This window comes from Schistocerca serialis, chromosome 4, assembly GCF_023864345.2.
Source record: "Schistocerca serialis cubense isolate TAMUIC-IGC-003099 chromosome 4, iqSchSeri2.2, whole genome shotgun sequence".
NCBI lineage: Eukaryota > Metazoa > Arthropoda > Insecta > Orthoptera > Acrididae > Schistocerca > Schistocerca serialis.
The window spans coordinates 410,063,014-410,083,729 of NC_064641.1; the positions used below are offsets into that span (position 1 = coordinate 410,063,014).

The 20,716-nt window shown below is 40.4% G+C and overlaps 1 protein-coding gene across 1 annotated transcript in view; it reads right to left on the reverse strand.

Annotated features, from left to right (window-relative positions):
* Positions 1-9,520, reverse strand: part of LOC126474499 (zinc carboxypeptidase-like) — a 50,207-nt gene extending 40,687 nt beyond the window's left edge. The window contains exons 1-2 of the mRNA XM_050101969.1: positions 9,365-9,520; positions 4,761-4,897 (exon numbers count right to left, since the gene is read on the reverse strand). Coding sequence (XP_049957926.1) covers positions 4,761-4,897; positions 9,365-9,520 — 293 coding nt within the window. The remainder of the gene's footprint in view (positions 1-4,760; positions 4,898-9,364) is intronic.
* Positions 9,521-20,716: the final 11,196 nt, after the last annotated feature.

Genomic DNA, 20,716 nt, shown 5'->3' on the forward strand with positions numbered 1-20,716 from the left:
CGCACTATTGTGGCCAAGATAGACACGAAGTCCACGCCTACTACAGTAGTACAAGTTAATATGCCAACTAGCTCTGCAGATGACGAAGAAATTGATGAAATGTATGATGAGATAAAAGAAATTATTCAAGTAGTGAAGGGAGACGAGAATTTAATAGTCATGGGTGACTGGAATTCAAGAGTAGGAAAAAGGAGAAAAGTAAACATTGTAGGTGAATATGGATTGGGGCTAAGAAATGAAAGAGGGAGCCGCCTGGTAGAATTTTGCGCAGAGCATAACTTAATCATACCTAACACTTGGTTTAAGAATCATGAAAGAAGGTTGTATGCATGAAAGAACTCGGGAGATACTAAAAGGTACCAGATAGCTTATATAATGGTAAGACAGAGATTTAGGAACCAGGTTTTAAATTGTAAGACATTTCCAGGGGCAGATGTGACTCTGACCACAATCTATTGGTTATGAACTGTAGATTAAAACTGAAGAAACTGCAAAAAGGTGGGAATTTAAGGAGATGGGACCTGGATAAACTGACTAAACCAGAGGTCGTACAGAGTTTCAGGGAGAGCATAAGGGAACAATTTTCACGAATGGGGGAAAGAAATACAGTAGAAGAAGAATGGATAGCTCTGAGGGATGAAATAGTGAAGGCAGCAGAGGATCAAATACGTAAAAAGACTAGGGCTAGTAGAAATCCTTGAGTAACAGAAGAAATATTGAATTTAATTGATGAAAGGAGAAAATATGAAAATGCAGTAATGAAGCAGGCTAAAAGGAATACAAACGTCTCAAAAATGATATCGACAGGCAGTGCAAAATGGGTAAGCAGGGATGGCTAGAGGACAAATGAAAGGATGTAGAGGCTTATCTCACTAGCGGTAAGATAGATACTGCCAACAGGAAAATTAAAGAGACCTTTGGAGAAAAGAGGGCCACTTGTATGAATATCAAGAGCTCAGATGGAAACCCCGTTCTAAGCAAAGAAGGGAAAGCAGAAAGGTGGAAGGAGTATATAGAGAGTCCATAAAATGGCAATGTCCTTGAGGACAATATTACGAAAATGGAAGGGGATGTAGATGAAGATGAAATGGGAGATACGATACTGTGTGAAGAGTTTGACAGAGCACTGAAAGACCTGAGTCGAAACAAGGTCACAGGAGTAGACAACATTCCATTGGAACTACTGACGGCCTTGGGAGAGCCAGTCCTGGCAAAACTCTACATCTGGTGAGCAAGATGTATGAAACAGGCGAAATACCCTCAGACTTCAAGAAGAATATAATAATTCCAATCCCAAAGAAAGCAGGTGTTGACAGATGTGAGAATTACCGAACAATCAGTTTAATAAGCCACAGCTGCAAAATACTAACACGAATTCTTTACAGACGAATGGAAAAACTAGTAGAAGCCGACCACGGGGAAGATCAGTTTGGATTCCGCAGAAATACTGGAACACGTGAGGCAATACTGACCTTACGACCTATCTTAGAAGAAAGATTAAGGAAAGGCAAACCTACGTTTCTAGCATTTGTAGACTTAGAGAAAGCTTTTGACAATGTTGATTGGAATACTCTCTTTCAAATTCTGAAGGTGGCAGGGGTAAAATACAGGGAGCGAAAGGCTATTTACAATTTGTATAGAAACCAGATGGCAGTTATAAGAGTCGAGGGGTATGAAAGGGAACCAATGGTTGGGAATGGAGTGAGACAGGGTTGTAGCCTATCCCTGATGTTATTTAATCTGTATATTGAGCAAGCAATAAAGGAAACAAAAGAAAAGTTGGGAGTAGGTATTAAAATCCATGGTGAAGAAATAAAAACTTTGCGGTTCGCCGATGACATTGTAATTCTGTCAGAGACAGCAAAGGACTTGGAAGAGCAGTTGAACGGAATGGACAGTGTCTTGAAAGGAGGGTATAAGATAAACATCAACAAAAGCAAAACGAGGACAATGGAATGTAGTCGAATTAAGTCGGGTGAAGCTGAGGGTATTAGATTAGAAAATGAGACACTTTAAGTACTAAAGGAGTTTTGCTATTTGGGGAGCAAAATAACTGATGATGGTCGAAGTAGAGAGGATATAAAATGTAGATTGGCAATTGCAAGGAAAGCGTTTCTGAAGAAGAGAAATTTGTTAACAGCGAGTATAGATTTAAATGTCAGGAAGTCGTTTCCGAAAGTGTTTGTATGGAGTGTAGCCATGTATGGAAGTGAAACGTGGACGATAAATAGTTTAGACAAGAAGAGAATAGAAGCTTTCGAAATGTGGTGCTACAGAAGGATGCTGAAGATTAGATCGGTAGAGGAGGTGGTATTGAATAGAATTGGGGAGAAGAGGAGCTTGTGGCACAACTTGAGTAGAAGAAGGGTTCGGTTGGTAGGACATGTTCTGAGACATCGAGGGATCACCAATTTAGTATTGGAGGGCAGCGTGGACGATAAAAATCGTAGAGGACCAAGAGATAAATACACTAAAAAGATTCAGAAGGACGTAGCTAGCAATAGGTACTGGAAAATGAAGAGGTTTCCACAGGATGCTCCAGCGTGGAGAGTTACATCAAACCAGTCTTTGGACTGAGGACCACAACAACAATAACAATGGATAACAGGTGCATCACACCTGTGACAGTGAAATGAGGGAGTAACTGGGAAGGTTCTCCAAACTATAAAAACTCGACGCTGTGCGATTCCTGTGAGCAAATCATCTAAATTACACACAGATACATTTTGCAGTTCAGCAGTATATGGATCAAATGGCCTGTTTCGTCCAGCCGTAGTAAAATGGTGCCCGTAATTTCAGCAAGGCAGCGCAGACGTAAGTGTTGCCGATGGAGAAGAAAGATCACCGACATCGATCGCAGACAACAATGTTCAGGTATATCTGCGGAACAGATTCGCAGAAATTTCAGATTTTCCACTGATGAGGACGTTCGCACAGTGGTTCTCGAACGGCTCTGTGACCAAGAAGTTGTATTTTATCGTCGAGAAATTGAACGATTGACAGAACGTTCCGCCCATTGTTTACAAAAGTTTGGTCAGTATGGTGAAAAATATTGTCAATCACCTATGTCAATTTCAAGAGTAGTGCAGCGTTTAATAAACCTTACTTGCTCTGCCATAACAATCTGTAACTTACTTTTCGAAGACCCCTCGTAATACAGATACTCTTTCCCTTATCGTGTGTATGCTCTTGAAAGAGTTCAGACCACACCGGTCTTCTGTCTCTCCTGTATGTTCATTCTAACAGCACTATTACTATGATAATTCTCTTTTTTTTTCTTCACACTAACCCAATAATGAGACGATTCTCGTGGGTCTACAAGAAGTCAGAAAGCGTAAAATAAAAAACATAAACCATTCAAATATAATACTCACTACCCACATCATTTGTCAGGAGATAGTCACAATAGGTGAATACAAAACAGTAAACTGGAACTGTTAATATTTACAGAATTAATACGCTGTCAAAATGAAACATAGTCATGCGCATTAAATAAATGTATCATACACAAAACATTTTATCTTCACTGTTGTGACTAAGTGCTGTCAAAACAGAAATCTAACAGACTTTTTTATTTAAGCTTGTCTAACATTCCCTCTTAAGATATTCATCTACAGAGTAGAAGGAATTGCCTGTCAAAAAGTCTTTAAAACTTCGTTTGAACTGCACTTTATCTGAAACCAAGTTTTTAATAGCTGCTGGGAATTTATTGAAAATACGTGTTCCTGAATATTGGACCCTTTTCGAACGAAGTTAAGTGGTTTTAGGTCTTTATGTAAATTGTTCGTATCCCCAATATTGACATTATTTATTGAGTTATTGGTTGCAAACAGAGGTTCATTATGGAATAAATATACAGAGAAGCAGTGGTTAGAATACCCAGTTCCTTGAACAGGTTTCTACAAGACAGTCTTGAATTTGCACCACAGATGAGTCTTTTTACACGCTTTTGCACTCTAAAACCTTCTGCTCGGTTTGACGAGTTACCCCAGAATATGATCCCATATGACATAATAAAACGAAAGTAAGCAAATTATACAAGTTTTTATATATATATATATATTTATATCTCCTACAGCTGCATCCTGCAGATATGGACCTGTTTAGGCGCTTCAGCAATTTTTTGGTATTCCCTCCCCAACTGAATATATTATCGAGTTGTGGCCCAGAAATTTAACACTGTCAACCTCTTCGATTTGCATGTCTTCATATGTTATACAAATTCTGGAAGGAAATCTCTTACATGTTCTGAACTGCATATAGTGGGTCTTTTAAAAGTTTAATGACAGTGAATTCTCCGCAAACCATTTATTAACGCCAGTGAAAATTTGATTAGCATCAATTTCTAAATGCCTAGTTACGCTAGGAATGCTACAAATCCGGAATTAAATATTTAAAGCGACTGATATCGATCACAACTCACAAATTAATAATTTCTCTGGAAACAAAATGTCTGTTTTCCACCGTTCGTCCGAGGCTAATCTTTACGAATGAAACTCGAACTGGAACACTTGCTGTAGCACAAAGAGCTTCTTGAGTTAAGTCATCTGATCACTTCTCTCCATCCGTCGCAAAGCTTCCATTTGCACAGCCGTTGCAATAACATTCACGTCGTTTTGGGAATGACAGTGATCGGATATATTAAGAGGAGCACCACTGGTGTGCTCACGGTTCGCGTTGAAGTTTTGTACTGTATATGTGTTGCGACCCCTAACACACACAAAGTGAGAAAACTAATACTGTTGAATAAAGAGACTTACTTTTGCACGTCTTCTACGTAGACAGAAGACTTCATACCCTTCTTTTCGAGTGCCTCCAGAAAGCTGTTTTGCAAGTCCGGCGATACCATCACGTCTGCCGTTCTGTTGGCGACACTGGCGTCCTTCCAGAACAGGATCTGTTTTGGAAACAAAAATCGCCGCTCTTGTAACTCATTTTAGAAACTATAGGCATCACAGTAGCTTTCACCATGAAATTTAGTGTCGTTTATATTGTGGGAGACACACTGGTGGCAGCTGCCTCGCTTCTAGACTAGACAAGGGGCGAACGGTTTTGGAAGTGGAAAAAGAAGCGGCGGATCAGCAGGATCAGCAACAGGCTCACACTGTTACAGGTAGGCTACTAAGACACCTTTAAAAATCATTACTTTATCATTATGCTTTTGGACACACATACAATGTCATTAAGAATTCTTTAGAAACTAAAGGCAGACGAATCATATTGAAAAATTTAAGAGAATGCTTGTACAAGTTGACGCTGTCATCACAAAAAAATTTTGTTTTACCTCTAGCAGCATTGTGTTCTATAAGTTGTGAATTTATTTTCAGTACCCAGTTACAGATGTTTTGTTTTGTAAATGTTATGTTTTGTGCACGTTTTCTCTCTAACAAATACTTAATTCAGCACTAAGCAGTTTCCTTTATGTTGTCGAATTTTGATAAGTTTCTTAGTAAGTTTATGTGTTTGTTCTTCCTTATTTAAATTTCACGCAATAGTACTAATGAGAAAAGTAATACGTAAAAACGAAAATATTTAACGAGGAAGCATAAAAACTGGTTACATCGACAGAACACAGAAATAGCCGGAACAATTAGCTTTCGGAAGAAGAAAGGGAAGAGAACGTGTTTTGTTCCGCGCTTTCGTGCCAACTGGGTGTGCCGCTGGCGGCGTGTTTGTTGTACACATCCTGGAGTACGTATGTGGTAGAGGCTATCCAGAGACAGGTTCGTTATCACTGTAGCAAAGCAGTTTTATTATGAAATTTCAGTGAGCGCTGAATTCGATGTGCACACTGTAAGTCCATAGTTCGTTAACGACAATTGGACGTGCTTTCATTGAAGAAAAACCAGCACCAGTGGCTGATCAATGTATGCGCTGGTGCGCCTCAGATCAAGAGTCAAGGACTACTGAGCACGTTGCAAACTAATTATGTTTGCTCATATCTGGTACAGTTACGTGACTCTTCCTTCGGAGCCGGCCGGAGTGGCCGAGCGGTTAAAGGCGCTACAGTCTGGAACCGCACGACCGCTACGGTCGCAGGTTCGAATTCTGTCTCGGGCATGGATGTGTGTGATGTCCTTAGGTTAGTTAGGTTTAAGTAGTTCTAAGTTCTAGGGGACTTATGACCACAGCAGTTGAGTCCCATAGTGCTCAGAGCCATTAGCCATCTTCCTTCGGAATTTTCAGTTAAATACAGTCGTTAGCAAATATATAGGGTGATTCAAAAGTCCTCTTACAGGCTTCTAGGGGCTGTAGAGGGGCTTAGCAGATGAATTATTGAAAGGGAGCCGTGTCCGGAAGTGCACCGTTCGTATACTGGATCACTTTCAAATTTCCCACTTCACAATCTGAGAAGCGGACGTCGTCGTCAGTCTCTGCTGTAATTATGACGACACACAGCGCCTTCGTCCGACTACAACAACGGCTGCGAGATAGCTGGGACGTCCGAAACTACACGTCCTTCGTCACGTAGAACAGAAGCCGAGGACAAGTATTCGAATAATTGCCCGTGCCATGTGCTCCTGTAACACACAGCTCATAGCTCATAGTCCCCGCTATGTGCGTATCGTGAGACGGTTTTCCTTACCAAACCTTCGTCTACTATGTGTCTTCTACAACCTTTAGAAGCCGGTTAAAGGAATTTTGAATCTTCTCATATTTTGGGAGGATGCAGTATTTCTAAGAACAACAAAAAATATCTTGTAAACATGGGCTCTAAAGTGCATACCTTAAGAGCTATGAGAATTGTTCGGTAGAAGAGATGTGTTTCACACTAGCCAAGATGAGCAAGTGGTCATAGCTCTCAAAGTGTGCGTTTAATGATATTACAGTGTCGTTTGAGTTCTCGTTGTTTTCAGCAGTTTCACATTTTTCGTAATTTATGTAAATTATTTCAGTCGTTCTATTTCTTCCGTAATAAATGTTTGTGCTTACCTCACAATCGGGTCACAGGGACTCTATAAGGAATCCTATGGTAGTCAGTCGCCTTTTTCCATCTCTGTAAGATTTATTCCCCTATTCTTAAATTCTGTAGTTAATGTTTCAATAATTTTGTGTACAGCTATTTATAGCGACGGATATATACCAAAATGCTGCGATTTCGTTATAGTTCTAACTTGAGTAAATACCTGGTTTTCTTTGTTCACAACAGTCGCAAAATATGATTCCTATCCGAAACATTGTCAAACATCATAAATATTTGAGCAATCCAACTCACGCATCAGCTTCACTGACAATTTCTTCAATGTAACGAACTGGTCAATGGTATTTCATGTGATATTCACATTGTAGTAGACTTTTCCTCTGTTTCCATTAAAACAATGCTGGCAATTACATAAATAGTTTCATGAACAAAGCCATGTTTGCTCTATTCCCCCTACAACTGAATTATTGCTGTACAATGGAGTTCAGATTAATGGATGCAAAAAAACTGGCAGTTTGTGGGGCAGCGGTGGATATTTTTGCTATATATAAATGTAGAATGTAATGTAGAAAAGATGCATTTCGCGGCCGATTAGCATATGTGGGGCGGCGGGTGGAATTTATTGTTGTTATAAAATGTTTCCCATTATTTATTTAATGCTGTTGTTTGCCATTCTCAACACTGGCTCTCTAACTACAATATTGGCAACCAGGAAGTGATTAGCAAAACGTGAAGCCTGTAATTAGAATTCCTAGTGCCCACTTCATCTGAGAAATACACTTATAGCTACAGCTTATAGCTCTGAGGAATTAAGAGATTGTCTGGGATTCATAATCAAAAACGATTCTCTCTAAAATGTTCACTATGTTCTGAAAGTCACAGACCAAAAAAGAATTCACACAATCCAACTACCAGAGCAGTTTTGAGTCTAATGCGCTGATGCAACTATAAGTGTTCGAATTAAAGGTTTAAGTGAATCCTTGCCATAATTTGATGATAATGTTCATCAAATGCCACGCTAAATAATGGTAGAATGTCTGTCCCGCGGCGGCACGTGAAAATAGGACCTACGCAAACTGAAGATAGATAATTAAAGTCATCCCAGAATTAACACTTCACTCGAAAACGATTTCATGGTTACGCGTATCCCGAGCAACTTATTACGGCATCCGAGGCTGTTTATAGCAATGATACCGACGCGACGCGACCCCCGGCACAGGTGGTGTGCAAATCAGCGTCTGGAGAGAACTGGGGCCTTCTTCTCTCGCGCAGCGTTCTTATATATAAAGCCGCGGTGCGGACGGCTAACGGAACGCCTGATCAAATCGGCTGTCCCGACTAGCCGCTGGGCTAGTTATGCACCACTTTAAGTTATCGAATAAATCATTGCTTCCTTTGCTGATGGCCGATGAAGCTCTCAATTTAAATGTGCAATCAGCACACAGGTAAGTAATCATAATAAAAGTCTGACGTGGTTAAGTCAAATATTTTGGGCGAGAGAATTAATTTAATTACACTACACGCAGTAGATGAGCTCTGAACTTGCCCTTTGGAGATACGCTATCGCTATAGTTTTATAGCTATTCAGTTGAAGCTTCTCATACCTTTATGATTATAGCGGATCTCCCTTCTACTTAAATATAAACATCCTAGCCTTATTCATTCGCCTACTTAATCTATCTTGCTTCCTTAATTTTTAGACAAAAACCAGAAAATCATGAATTTCAACTAAAATTTTAATTTGTGAGATCCAACACACTGTTTCTACTAAATTATTATGAAAAAGGAATCTACATAGAAATTTTTAAGTTTCTAGCTCTTTTCTGTTGCGCCAGTGATTTTTACAGAAAAACATCCAAATTTCGAAAATGGTTAAAGTTATTGAACTCATATTCAACACATATTGATTTAGTATTACTCCTGACATGCTAGAGACGTTTCAGGTCATTTACTTGATTTTTTAAGTATTGCGCAACATTTATGACGTCAGAGCTAGTTACAGAGGACTGGCTGGCACACAATGGAAAGACTGATGTGAATTTTATACGGCGTGAGTAGGCTGCTTCCCTACAAGTTGCGTATTTTAATACCATTGCTATATTATTGACATTACTTGTAAGATATTAGTACCTTACTATTGCTTTCATAGAGCCAAAAATAACAACCAAAAGGCAACCTTCCGCGTAATGCAGCACAACAAAACAGTCGAATACCGTTCTTTCTAAGAAATAGCTCTGGGCATTGGATATATGCTAAACCTGGTATTAGATCCTTTATAGCGAACATATTTCACAAGTGATTCGTAGAAGAAAGTCAATCAATCGAAAATGCTACCTCACGATCTTGTAAATGAGACCAAAAAGAAGCAGCAACATGGATAGATTAAAAAATATGCGAGAACAGTCAGTGTATTTGAAACTACCGTCAGCAGAGGGTACTTACGTCATTGTAGTACTTGCTGGCGAGCTCGTTGAGAAACTGGACGTGGTGCTTGTTGGTTGGCACCACGCGGTACACACGGTGGCCGTCGAATCGCCGGGGTTCCCCAGCTGCCAGCGACAGCGCCGCCAACACCAACAACGCAACTCTCCACAGCATCCTGAAACTGGAACCAGTGTCCTTCGCTACGCTGCAGTAATCTTTGTGATGTTGGACAAGCGACTAACAGTAATGAAACTGTAGGAAGCAAAGTAACACTCAGGAGTCTTATTTTAAGCTTTTAGAACAAACACTAGACAGCGCTATTGAGATTTGACATTACTATTATCTTAAAGTTTGTCAGCTACTATTGTTTTAAAATTTGTCATTTGTTACTTTTTTAAATGATGGCTGTCAGGAAATTAGCCATATAATATGATCATATGCAGTATTTCAAGAAACGTTGTTCTTGAAAAGTTGAAATTTCACTCGAATGCTTTTGATGAATGATTTTTAATGATTTTTTTTAGCGGTGTAACTCAGCAGCAAAGATTCGAATATCTTCATTCAGATTATGGTAATCAATCACCTTCAGAAATGGTTGTTTACAATTCTTTACAGAAATTCGGCGTAGAGGTACTTTCATAAAGATAAATCCTTAGTCAGGTTCAAGACTGAGGTTTATTCGATTTTTCTTAATCATATTGTGACTTTTCGATACTCAGGGTTGACAAAAAATAAAGTCACAGCCCCTATTCAATGCTGCCCAAATCTAACTTGCGGATTTTATCAATAATGTATGATGAATTAAACTAGCTGTAGTCTATTCCAGGAGTATATTTCTAGAGTTCACTTATACTATGTGCTACAATCTATGGAAAGTTAATTATTCAGAACCATGTAACTATACCATAGTATTTACTTCATAAACACAGTTCACAATACAAGTTCACAGTAACAACAACCATTGGCCATATTTTGCCACTGTTGTCAACCTACTCTTGGAAGCTACTCAGAAATAAAACTATTGTTGGTCTTTACAACCTACCACACATCTACAAATATTCAATCTGAACTACCTTCTGGAGTCTCTTTAAAATTTATTTGCCAACATGCAACTCCCCTCCGGTTTAAATGAATTGAGGTCACCAATACGAAATATAAATACATAATTTATAGTAGAATTAAGCTGCATGACGTCTAGTGATGTTTTAAAATATATTAGTATTAGCTTAAAAGAGTTTTCCCTTCGTGTATTAGATTGGTCGGAATGTATTTTACTATGGTAGCAACCATATCTGAGTGACTATTTTTTTTTGGCAGTTCGTTCTGCCATTTTAGAAAAACAAGGATTTTTTCGAGATTTAAAACAACTGCGAATTGATGTCTAAAATGTCCCGTCTTGAAGGAATTCTTGTGCTGACTCCAAATCTGGTCTTAGATGTTTAATATTTCCGCAATTATGGATAATTCAATTTTATGATTGAAGTTTTAGTAATATTAATTTCACTGATGCATTTCAGTTACAGTTGTGTATTTAAAACGTGATCTTTGTCCTCCAGCGTTTGTTTAACCAATGTTATTTTAGAAAACAGTCGATTCAATGAATTATAATATTGCATCGCCATAACCTTTACAAATATGTGATACATTTTGAATTTAGGCAAATGAGCAGGTCACCTACGAAACCAATAGATCTGTAGATCTGTAGTTGTTATTGTATCTGTAGTGTTATCAATTCCTCGTAGCGAAAAATGAGGTGACGAATTTAATTGATTTCAGCATTCGAAATATTCTGTTGCTTGGGGTCTCGCCCAACTTTGCTTCAATAACCGACAAAGAAATTATAACTCAATTCACTCCAGTTCCCAGTTGGGTCTGTACAACTTCAGTGTAGCTCAGAATCCAGTTCGTGCCAATCAGTGTAAAGAAACACACAGAAAATTCTGCCAAGGGAACGCAAAATTCATATACCTCATTATAGTAGGAGAGTAAACTCGTTATATTCGTTCGAGTGGGAGACTAAGTAGCGATCAGTTGTATGGGTGTTTCAAGAAGAACCGAAACCAACAAATGTGGAACAAATCACAAGCACTGCTTTAGGCTTTCAACGACCAGATCACGCAAAATGGTATACAACAATTTGTTTGCCACACGCCACGGACGGAAACTGGGAAACAACCGAAAACGTCCCATCAGTCTTCATCACAAGAATGATAGCTGCTACGCACCAGGTCGAACAGTTTATTATTTAATAGAGGAAAACAAGGAATTGATGTGCAACTGCCCCATTTTGCTTTATTAATCGCCTAAAGATTATTGTAAGTATGGTTTTCACCTATTAATATCAGGGTGGAATGAATATTTCCAGAATAGATTTGAACGAATGCAAGAAGTATAACTTTTAATAGAGGATATTTTGGCGAACTAATAAGGCTATTTGTATGAAGAACATGTTTCTCTCTCCTTTTTTTAATAAAAACTGCGAAGGTAGCCCTAATAACAAGAAAGACAATACTATGAAGTCCTTATGAATTTCTATCCGTGTCACGATGCACACTGCCAACGATTGTTTTTACTACCTCTGCAGGCAGCTTTTATGAAGGTGTCTACTTGTGATGTTAAAATATTTTTTATATTGTTGATCAAAATTCATGGACTCCATCAGTAATACTGAAACGTAGGTTCGCAGTTTAGTAAAATATCTGAAATGACGAGCATATATTGGGCACATCTCGTAACTATTATGAGGCAGCAACATGTATCACGTTGTATAAAGCGGTTACTGAAAGCTATGAAATACAGTTTTCTGGATCCTCGAGTAATATTTCCAGCAGCCCAGTAAAGTAGTCTTCGAATCCAAACCTCGACTACAGATTCCGTCAGATCACAAACATTACTGTATAACATTTGAGCCAAAGAAATGAATAATGCGTATCACCTGTGGTACCATGGAAATCCAGGCGAATGCCCCCCCCCCATAGCATGATACCGACGTTGACAGGGACTGCCTCGTCGGCGCAGTGCACGTTTCCTGTAGCCTTTCGTATGAATGGCGGCCTAGTGTAAAGATAAATTCCATTCCTCTGACGAGGCGACCCGTTTCCTTTGACCTGCCTTCAATCTCAGTGATGCCATGCCAACTCGAACCGCAACTGAGTTGTCTTTGAGTCAACATGCGAAAACACAGGAGTCCTCTGAAGCGGAGCCCCAGGCTCAACAGTGAGCGCTGAACAGTTCCTGCACCACGATTGTACTCTGGCGTCAAATCTGCCACAGATAGCCGCCGACCCTGCTTTGCACAGCGCAGATGTTGCGAATATGTTCTGTGATGAGGCGTGGCCGTACAACACTTTGTCTGCTACTTGTGATTTCAACATTCTTCAGCCACTTTCCATGGATTCTCACATCAGTAGCACGTTAGCAGCCCAAAACCTTCGCCGTTTCCCTGATACTTGTTCCCATTCGTAGGGCCACGGCAATCTGTCCTTTGTCAGTTACTCACGCCAATGGATTTCGTCAACTGCCAGCTTTATCGTTGCTATCACAAATACCCACTTGTCTCTTTTCCTCTTACGTAATATGTCCCAAGAGGAATGATCAATATTCAGGGATGTGACAGCAAACGCTCATTCGAAGCAAAATAAACTCCATTTGGTCATATGCCCTATTCGAAATAGTTCCATTTAATATCCATTTATTTGTGGACCAATGGGGCACACTTATGTACCTCACCTTGTTGTTGTTGTGGTCTTCAGTCCTGAGATTGGTTTGATGCAGCTCTCCATGCTCCTGTGCAAGCTTCTTCATCTCCCAGTACTTACTGCAACTTACATCCTTTTGAATCTGCTTAGTGTATTCATCTCTTGGCCTCCCTCTACGATTTTTACCATCCACGCTGCCTTCCAATGCTAAATTTGTGATCCCTTCATGCCTCAGAACATATCCTACCAACCGGTCCTTCTTCTAGTCAAGTTGTGCCACAAACTCATCTTCTCCCCAATTCTACTCAATACCTCCTCATTAGTTATGTGATCTACCCATCTAATCTTCAGCATTCTTCTATAGCACCACGTTTCGAAAGCATCAATTCTCTTCTTGTCCAAACTATTTATTGTCCTTGTTTCAATTCCATACATGGCTACACTCCATACAAGTACTTTCAGGAACGAGTTCCTGACACTTAAATCTATACTCAATGTTAACCAATTTCTCTTCTTCAGAAACGCTTTCCTTGCCATTGCCAGTCTACATTTTCCTTTGACCATCATCAGTTATTTTGCTCCCTAAATAGCAAAACTCCTTTACTACTTTAAGTGTCTCATTTCCTAATCTAATTCCCTCAGCATCACCCGACTTAATTCGACTACATTCCATTATCCGCGTTTTGCTTCTGTTGATGTTCATCTTATATCCTCCTTTCAAGACACTGTCCATTCCGTTCAACTGCTCTTCCAAGTCCTTTGCTGTCTCTGACAGAATTACAATGTCATCGGCGAGCCTCAAAGTTTTTATTTCTTCTCCATTGATTTTAATACCTACTACGAATTTTTCTTTTGTTTCCTTTACCGCTTGCTCAATATACAGATTGAATAACATCGGGGAGAGGCTACAACCCTGTCTCACCCCCCTCCCAACCACTGCTACCCTTTCATGCCCCTCGACTCTTATAACTGCCATCTGGTTTCTGTACAAATTGTAAATAGCCTTTCGCTCCCTGTATTTTACCCCTGCCACCTTCAGAATTTGAAAGAGAGTATTCCAGTCAAAATTGTCAAAAGCTTTCTCTAAGTTTACAAATTCTAGAAACGTAGGTTTGCCTTTCCTTAATCTTTCTTCTAAGATAGGTCGTAAGGTCAGTATTGCCTCACGTGTTCCAACATTTCTACGGAAATCCAAACTGAACTTCCCCGAGGTCGGCTTCTACCAGCTTTTCCATTCTCTGTAAAGAATTCGCGTTAGTACAGTGCTGCCTGCCCTGGTATTTGCCTTTTAACATGAGCATTATATGACTTCATTCTAATTTAACATAGAAATAAATTACGAGAGATGGGTTGACCTGGTGTATTAAATGAGGAAGGAATAAAAAAAAAATAACAGCTGAAAATATGACTCTCTTAACGGACAATCGGTGAATACTGTGCCTTGCGTCTGTATGAGCATCTAACACGTTGCAAAGAAATTGAGGAAAGCGAAAGAAGAATGCGCAGCTAAGAAGGCGGGCGTTTTCATTATTACCATGTTCATAGCGTGGTCGGCGGGGCGGTGGAGTCGGCTGATTGCGTGCGGCTGCATCAGAACTCTGTCGGCGTCGTAGTTGATAGCATGTAACATGCCCCTCGCTGAAAATAGTGACCGAAACCTGCTACTGCAAGTTATCATTACTGGACGATGGTATGCGTCCATCTTCAAGTGCAAACCTACGTGAAACTGCATTAAACAAAGCTCAAAACTGTTCTAACAGTACTACCATCATCGGACATGTAGTAAATCAAAATGTGATCCTGAGTTAAGAAGCTCTTGATAAAGTGCACAGTGAGTGAAGCTCGCCTACTAGGATCTAACAAACTTAGCTCCTTACGCTGTTTGCGACGAATGCAAAGTGCATTGTCTCATGACAAGCGATAAGAGAATCCTTGCGACTTATCGGAAGCAGTCAAGAGTGAACTCCTGCCTCCTCAGAGGCAATATTCAGAATCCCCATACTAGTACGCTCCTCGCACCTGGAGAGAGAGAGAGCCGCTCCCCTCCAGCGTCTTGTCTCCGCCCCTCCACAAATTACGTAGCTCGTACCATTTTTCAAAGCGAACATTAGATTCTTGCCAGTGAAGTAGTCTCTTTCAAAATTTCCTCTCTCCTTGCCATCGCATTCCACGAGGAAAAGAGAGCGCTACTCTGTGTGAGACAGAGTATACAAATAAACCAAGACGTCTCCCTTTGAGTATTGCCGATACGTTCCCAGGTGCTCTGCTCGCGGGAAACGGCCAAAATTCGCCGGGCCACTTGAGATTCTTGGACACCCAAGTCGTGCTGTTGCTATTCAACTTGCTGCTCTGTCCGCGTTACCTAGAATAGTGACAAAACTGTTTTTCGCTCTAAGTTTGTAGTTTCCGCTGCCTCGGGCACACGTGCGAATGTCCACGGCTTCCCTTGGCAGCGTGTTGATGTATGCAGCGTCTTCGCCTGTCGCTAATCCTGTGGGGGCCTGCCCTCTGTGAAGTGTGCCGACATGGGCGCGAGACCGCCGCTCGCCCGTGGGCGCAGTACCTGTGTCCACCTGGTCGCCGGGCTTCCCAGCTAGGAACGCATCAAAAGAATTCTTTTCATGCACAAAATGTTCCAAGTTTGCAAAGAGAAGACTCATAGCCCTGTACCAGGGCCGCACAAACACGGAAAACCGCACGCGTGCAAAGCGAGGTGCAGCGAGTGCCTGCACAGTGCATCGGTTCAACTCGGCACACTTCGCCTCAACTCGGCTTGCTAGGTGAGGCGGACGCTGTGCGCTGCCGAATGCGCTGCCAGACGGCTTAGTCAACACTGGAATACGTAAGCGCAAGACAATTACCGGAATAATGGAACCATCTGCTCCAAAAAAAGGGAAAATTGCCGAAAGTCAATTTAAACCGGAATGAGAACTCTCCTACATTTTTGTGCGTTCTGACGATAAAGCCAAATGTCTAACCTGCGGTACACTAATTACATGTGTCAGAAAATCGTCTATTGAAAGGCACTACAGCAAATTGCATTCAGAAAAGTATAGTGATACAACAGGGGATGCCAGAGAGGAAGAATTACGGAAGTTGCAAACTCTTGCAGAAGAGAATTCTGTATCTACAAACGAGGTTTGTTGCAAGTAATTTAGCATGTATATTTTGGTTAACGGTCATGCGAAAAGAAATAACATTTGTTTAGATTCCTTAGTTTTCGTTTTCGCATAAATTATTTCTAACGTATCTTTTTTTCTCTACTTTAGGGTGAAGAAGATGAGGGGTGTAGCGAAAGGACTCTCAGAGCTAGTTAAAAAGTTGCTCTACGTTTTGCAAGAGCTGGTAGGCCATTTATGGACGGGTCATTAACAAAAAACATTATGTTGGACGTAGTAGAGACAATGAATCCCACATTAGCTCTCGCGTACAGCAGAATACCACTTTCCAGAATGACAATACATCGGAGAATCAACAACATTGCTGAGAATTTGCATGAACAACTGGCAGCCAAAATTGAAAACTTCCTAGCGTACTCCATCGCACTTGATGAGTCCACGGATATTAACGACACGGCTCAGTTAGCAATATTTTTGCGTGGCGTAGATGACGACCTACATGTAACGGAAGAGCTCCTGGATATGATTTCGTTGAAGGACACTGTTACAGGGGCGGATATTTTAGCAGCTGTTGAAATGGCAGCTGAAGGAATAGGACTTCCTTGGGAAAAGCTGTTTTCCGTAACCACAGACGGGGCACCAGCAATGTGCGGTAAAGCAAAAGGGTTTATTGGCCTACTGCGGAGAAACTTAACATGCCGAATTTTCCTTCCGTTCATTGTTTTGCACACCAGGAGGCTCTTTGTGCGAAAGTTATCGGTCTTCAAGATGCGATGAAGGTAGTGGTGCGTATCGTGAACTACATTCGTTCTCATGGACTCACTCATCGTCAATTCAAAGAATTTTTGATTTGCTTTGAAGAGGAGTATCCAGATATTCCCTACCACGCTGAGGTGCGCTGGCTGAGCAAAGGGAAAGTGATTTCCCGAATTTTTCGACTACGCCACACTGGGCTCAGTTTTTGGAGAGCAAAGGACGTCTGGAGCCACTTTTTCATGACCCTGAATGGGTAGCTGATTTAGGATTTTTAGCAGACATTATGGCTCTCCTAAATGATTTAAGTCTGAAACTCCAAAAAGAAAACAGTCTCATCAACGATATTATCAGCAAAATAAACGCTTTCCAGTATAAACTGAAGCTCCTCAAAAACAACCTTTCAGAGAAAAATACGCAACACTTTCCTGAACTAGGTAAGCGAGATATAAATTGTACCTTTATTAAAACAGCCTGATTTTTATAACCGCTCTAATCAAAACGGTACTATGTTTTTGTTTGACAGCATCTGTGCAGTAACGAGCGCGCTTTGAAAAATACGTCGAGGAGCTACAATCCCTTGAAAATGCGTTTAACGACCGATTCCAGGTAATGTGCCGGTATATGACATACAGCTAAATAAAGGATATTGCGTTACGAGTGTAACATTACATTAAAACCAATAGTAAACATTACGTGTTTATTAAAATCTATCGCATTTTAGTACTTCGAAACAACGGCTTACATTACTTTCATTTATTAACATTGGCTTTGTTATTGTTTCAGGAAATTAGCTACTTGCAGCCAATTCTCGACGTTTTTGTGATACCTTTTTCGATGGATATTGAAAGTGCGCCTTCAGATTTACATTTCGAACTATTTGATTTGCAAAGCGATGTTCACCGAAAGGATGTGTTTTACAATACAAAAGGTTTGCTGCATTTCTACCAGAATTTGCAGAAGGAAGAATTTCCCAAGTTACACAGAGAAGCAGCGAAGATTATTTCTATGTTTGGTTCCACTTGTGTAAGTGAAAGGTTTTCTTCTGTTTTGTCTTGTAAAAAAACTAGATTGCGTGCGAGTATTTCTAATTGTAATTTAAAAAATTCTCTCAGAATTGCTGTCAGCCAATCTCTTGTTCCAGATCTTAGTAGCATAATTGCAAATAAAATAAAGAGCACATAGGAAGATACATTCGTGTTGAAACCAAATTTAAAATTGTTACCATTACAGTTATTATATAAATCTCTTTTGTACCGGTACCCCAAACTAAGCTCTCCACCTAGTGTACATTAGTATTTGGCAATGACGAAGACAACAGGGTAAAAGCTTTGAAACAGGTCGAGACAGGCGGCGCGAGCGACACAAGCTGAGGAAGTGAGAGGCAGCGCTGTTGCGCAAAGCCGAGGAGTGGGGGGCGGGGGTCTGCACCGTCGTCAACACAGCGCAGCCGTCTTCTGCACTCTGCACTGTGCGATGCACCGGTGCATGAACTTTGTGCGGCCCTGCCCTATACCGATGCTTATTGACACAATAATTCACCTCCATCACACTTCATACATTGCAATAAACTAATGACTGATTTTAAAAGCAATTATCTCCTTTAATTATAAACATGAAAAGCTTTGACGCTTTTCAAAATTAATAAGTGATGGTACTGGTCCCCCATGGTACACAAAACGGGTCAGATCGCTGCTGCAGAAACAACGAAAAAAAGCATGCGAAATATAAAAGAACGCAAAATCTACACGATTGGCAAAGTTTTACAGAATATGGCGATTACTTCAATGCGAAAGGCTTTTGATAATTTCCCTAATGTGATTCTGTCTCGAAATCTGGCAGAAAACCCAAAGAAATTCTGCTCATACATAAAGCACACCAGTGGCAAGACGCAATCAATACCTGCACTGCGCGAAAACAACGGTGAAGTCACTGACGACAGTGCCACTAAAGCAGAATTAATAAACGCGTTTTTTCCGAAACTCATTCACCAAACAAGACGAAGTAAATATCCCGAATTCCAATCAAGAACAACTGCAAAGATGAGAAACATAGAAGTAGACATCCTCGGTGCAACGAAGCAGCTTACATCACTTAATAAAGGCAAGGCCTCCGGTCCAGATAGTATATCAGTCAGGTTCCTTTCAGAGTATGCTGATAAAATAGCTCCATATTTAGCAGTTATATACAACCACTCGCTCACACAAAGATCCGTACCTAAAGACTGGAAAATTGCTCAAGTCACACCAATACCCAAAAAGGGAAGTAGAAGTAATCTGCTGAATTACAGGTCTATATCACTAACTCGATTTGCTGCAGGGTTTTGGAACATATACTGTATTCGAACATTATGAAGTAACTCGAAGAAAACGGTTTATTGACACATAGTCAGCACGGTTTCAGAAAATAACGTTCTAGTGAAACACAAGTGGGTCTTTATACTCATGAAGTAGTAAATGCTATCGACAGGGGACGTCAAATTGATTCCATATTTTTAGATTTCCAGAAGGCTTTCGACACCGTTCCTCACAAGCGTCTTCTAAGCAAACTGCGTGCCTACGGAGTAACAGCTCAGTTGCATGATTGGATTCGTGATTTCCTGTCAGAAGGGTCACAGTTCGTAGTAATAGACGGAAAGTCACCGAGTAAAACTGAAGTAATATCCAACGTTCCCCAAGGAAGTGTTTTAGGCCCTCTATTGTTCCTGATCTATATTAACGACTTAGGAGACAATTTGAGTAGCTGTCTTAGATTGTTTGCAGATGATGCTGTCATTTACCGTCTTGTAAGGTCATCAGATGATCAAAACGACTTGCAAAATGATTTAGATAAAATATCTGTATGGTGCGAGAAGTGGCAGTTGACCCTGAATAAGGAATAGTGTGAAGTTATTCACATGAATACTAGAGGAAATCAGCTAAAATTCGATTTCGCGATAAGTCACACAAATCTGAAGGCTAAATTCAACTAAATACTTAGGGATTACAATTACAAATAACCTAAATTGGAACGATCACATAGATAATATTGTGGGTAGAGCAAACCGAAGACTGCGATCCATTGGCAGAACACTTAGAAGGTGCAACAGGTCTACTGAAGAGATTGCTTACACCACGCTTGTCCGCCCTGTTCTGGAGTATTGCTGTGCGATGTGGGATCCGCATCAGTTGAGACTGACGGATGACATCGAACAAGTACAAAGAAGGGCAGCTTGTTTTGTATCATTGCGAAATAGGGGAGGTAGTGTCACAGACACGATACGTCAATTGGAGTGGCAATCATTAAAACAAAGGCGTTTTTCGTTGCAACGGGGTCTTCTCAGGAAATTTCAATCACCAGTTTTTAACTGCGATTGCGAAAACATTCTGTTGGCACCCACCTACATAGGAAGAAATGATCATCACGATAAAATAAGACAAATCAGGGCTCGCACAGAAAAATTTAAGTGCTCGTTTTTCCCGCGTGCCGTTCGTGAGAGGAACGGTAGAGAGACAGCTTGAAGGTGGTTCATTGAACCTTCTGCCAGGCACTTTATTGTGAATAGCAGAGAAATCACGAAGATGTAGATGTAGATGTTAAGTCCCACAGTGCTTATAGCCATTTGAACCATTTTGAGTGTCAGTAGAGCGTTCTCTTCGAGATAATTGTCAGTGTTCAAACACAACATATGTTCAAACCTTTGCTGCATATTGACGTTAATAATATGAGCATATAATTTAGTAAATTACTGCTACTGCCTTTCTTGAATATTGGTGCGAGCTGTACAAGTTTCCAGTCGTTGTGTACGGATCTTTCGTGGA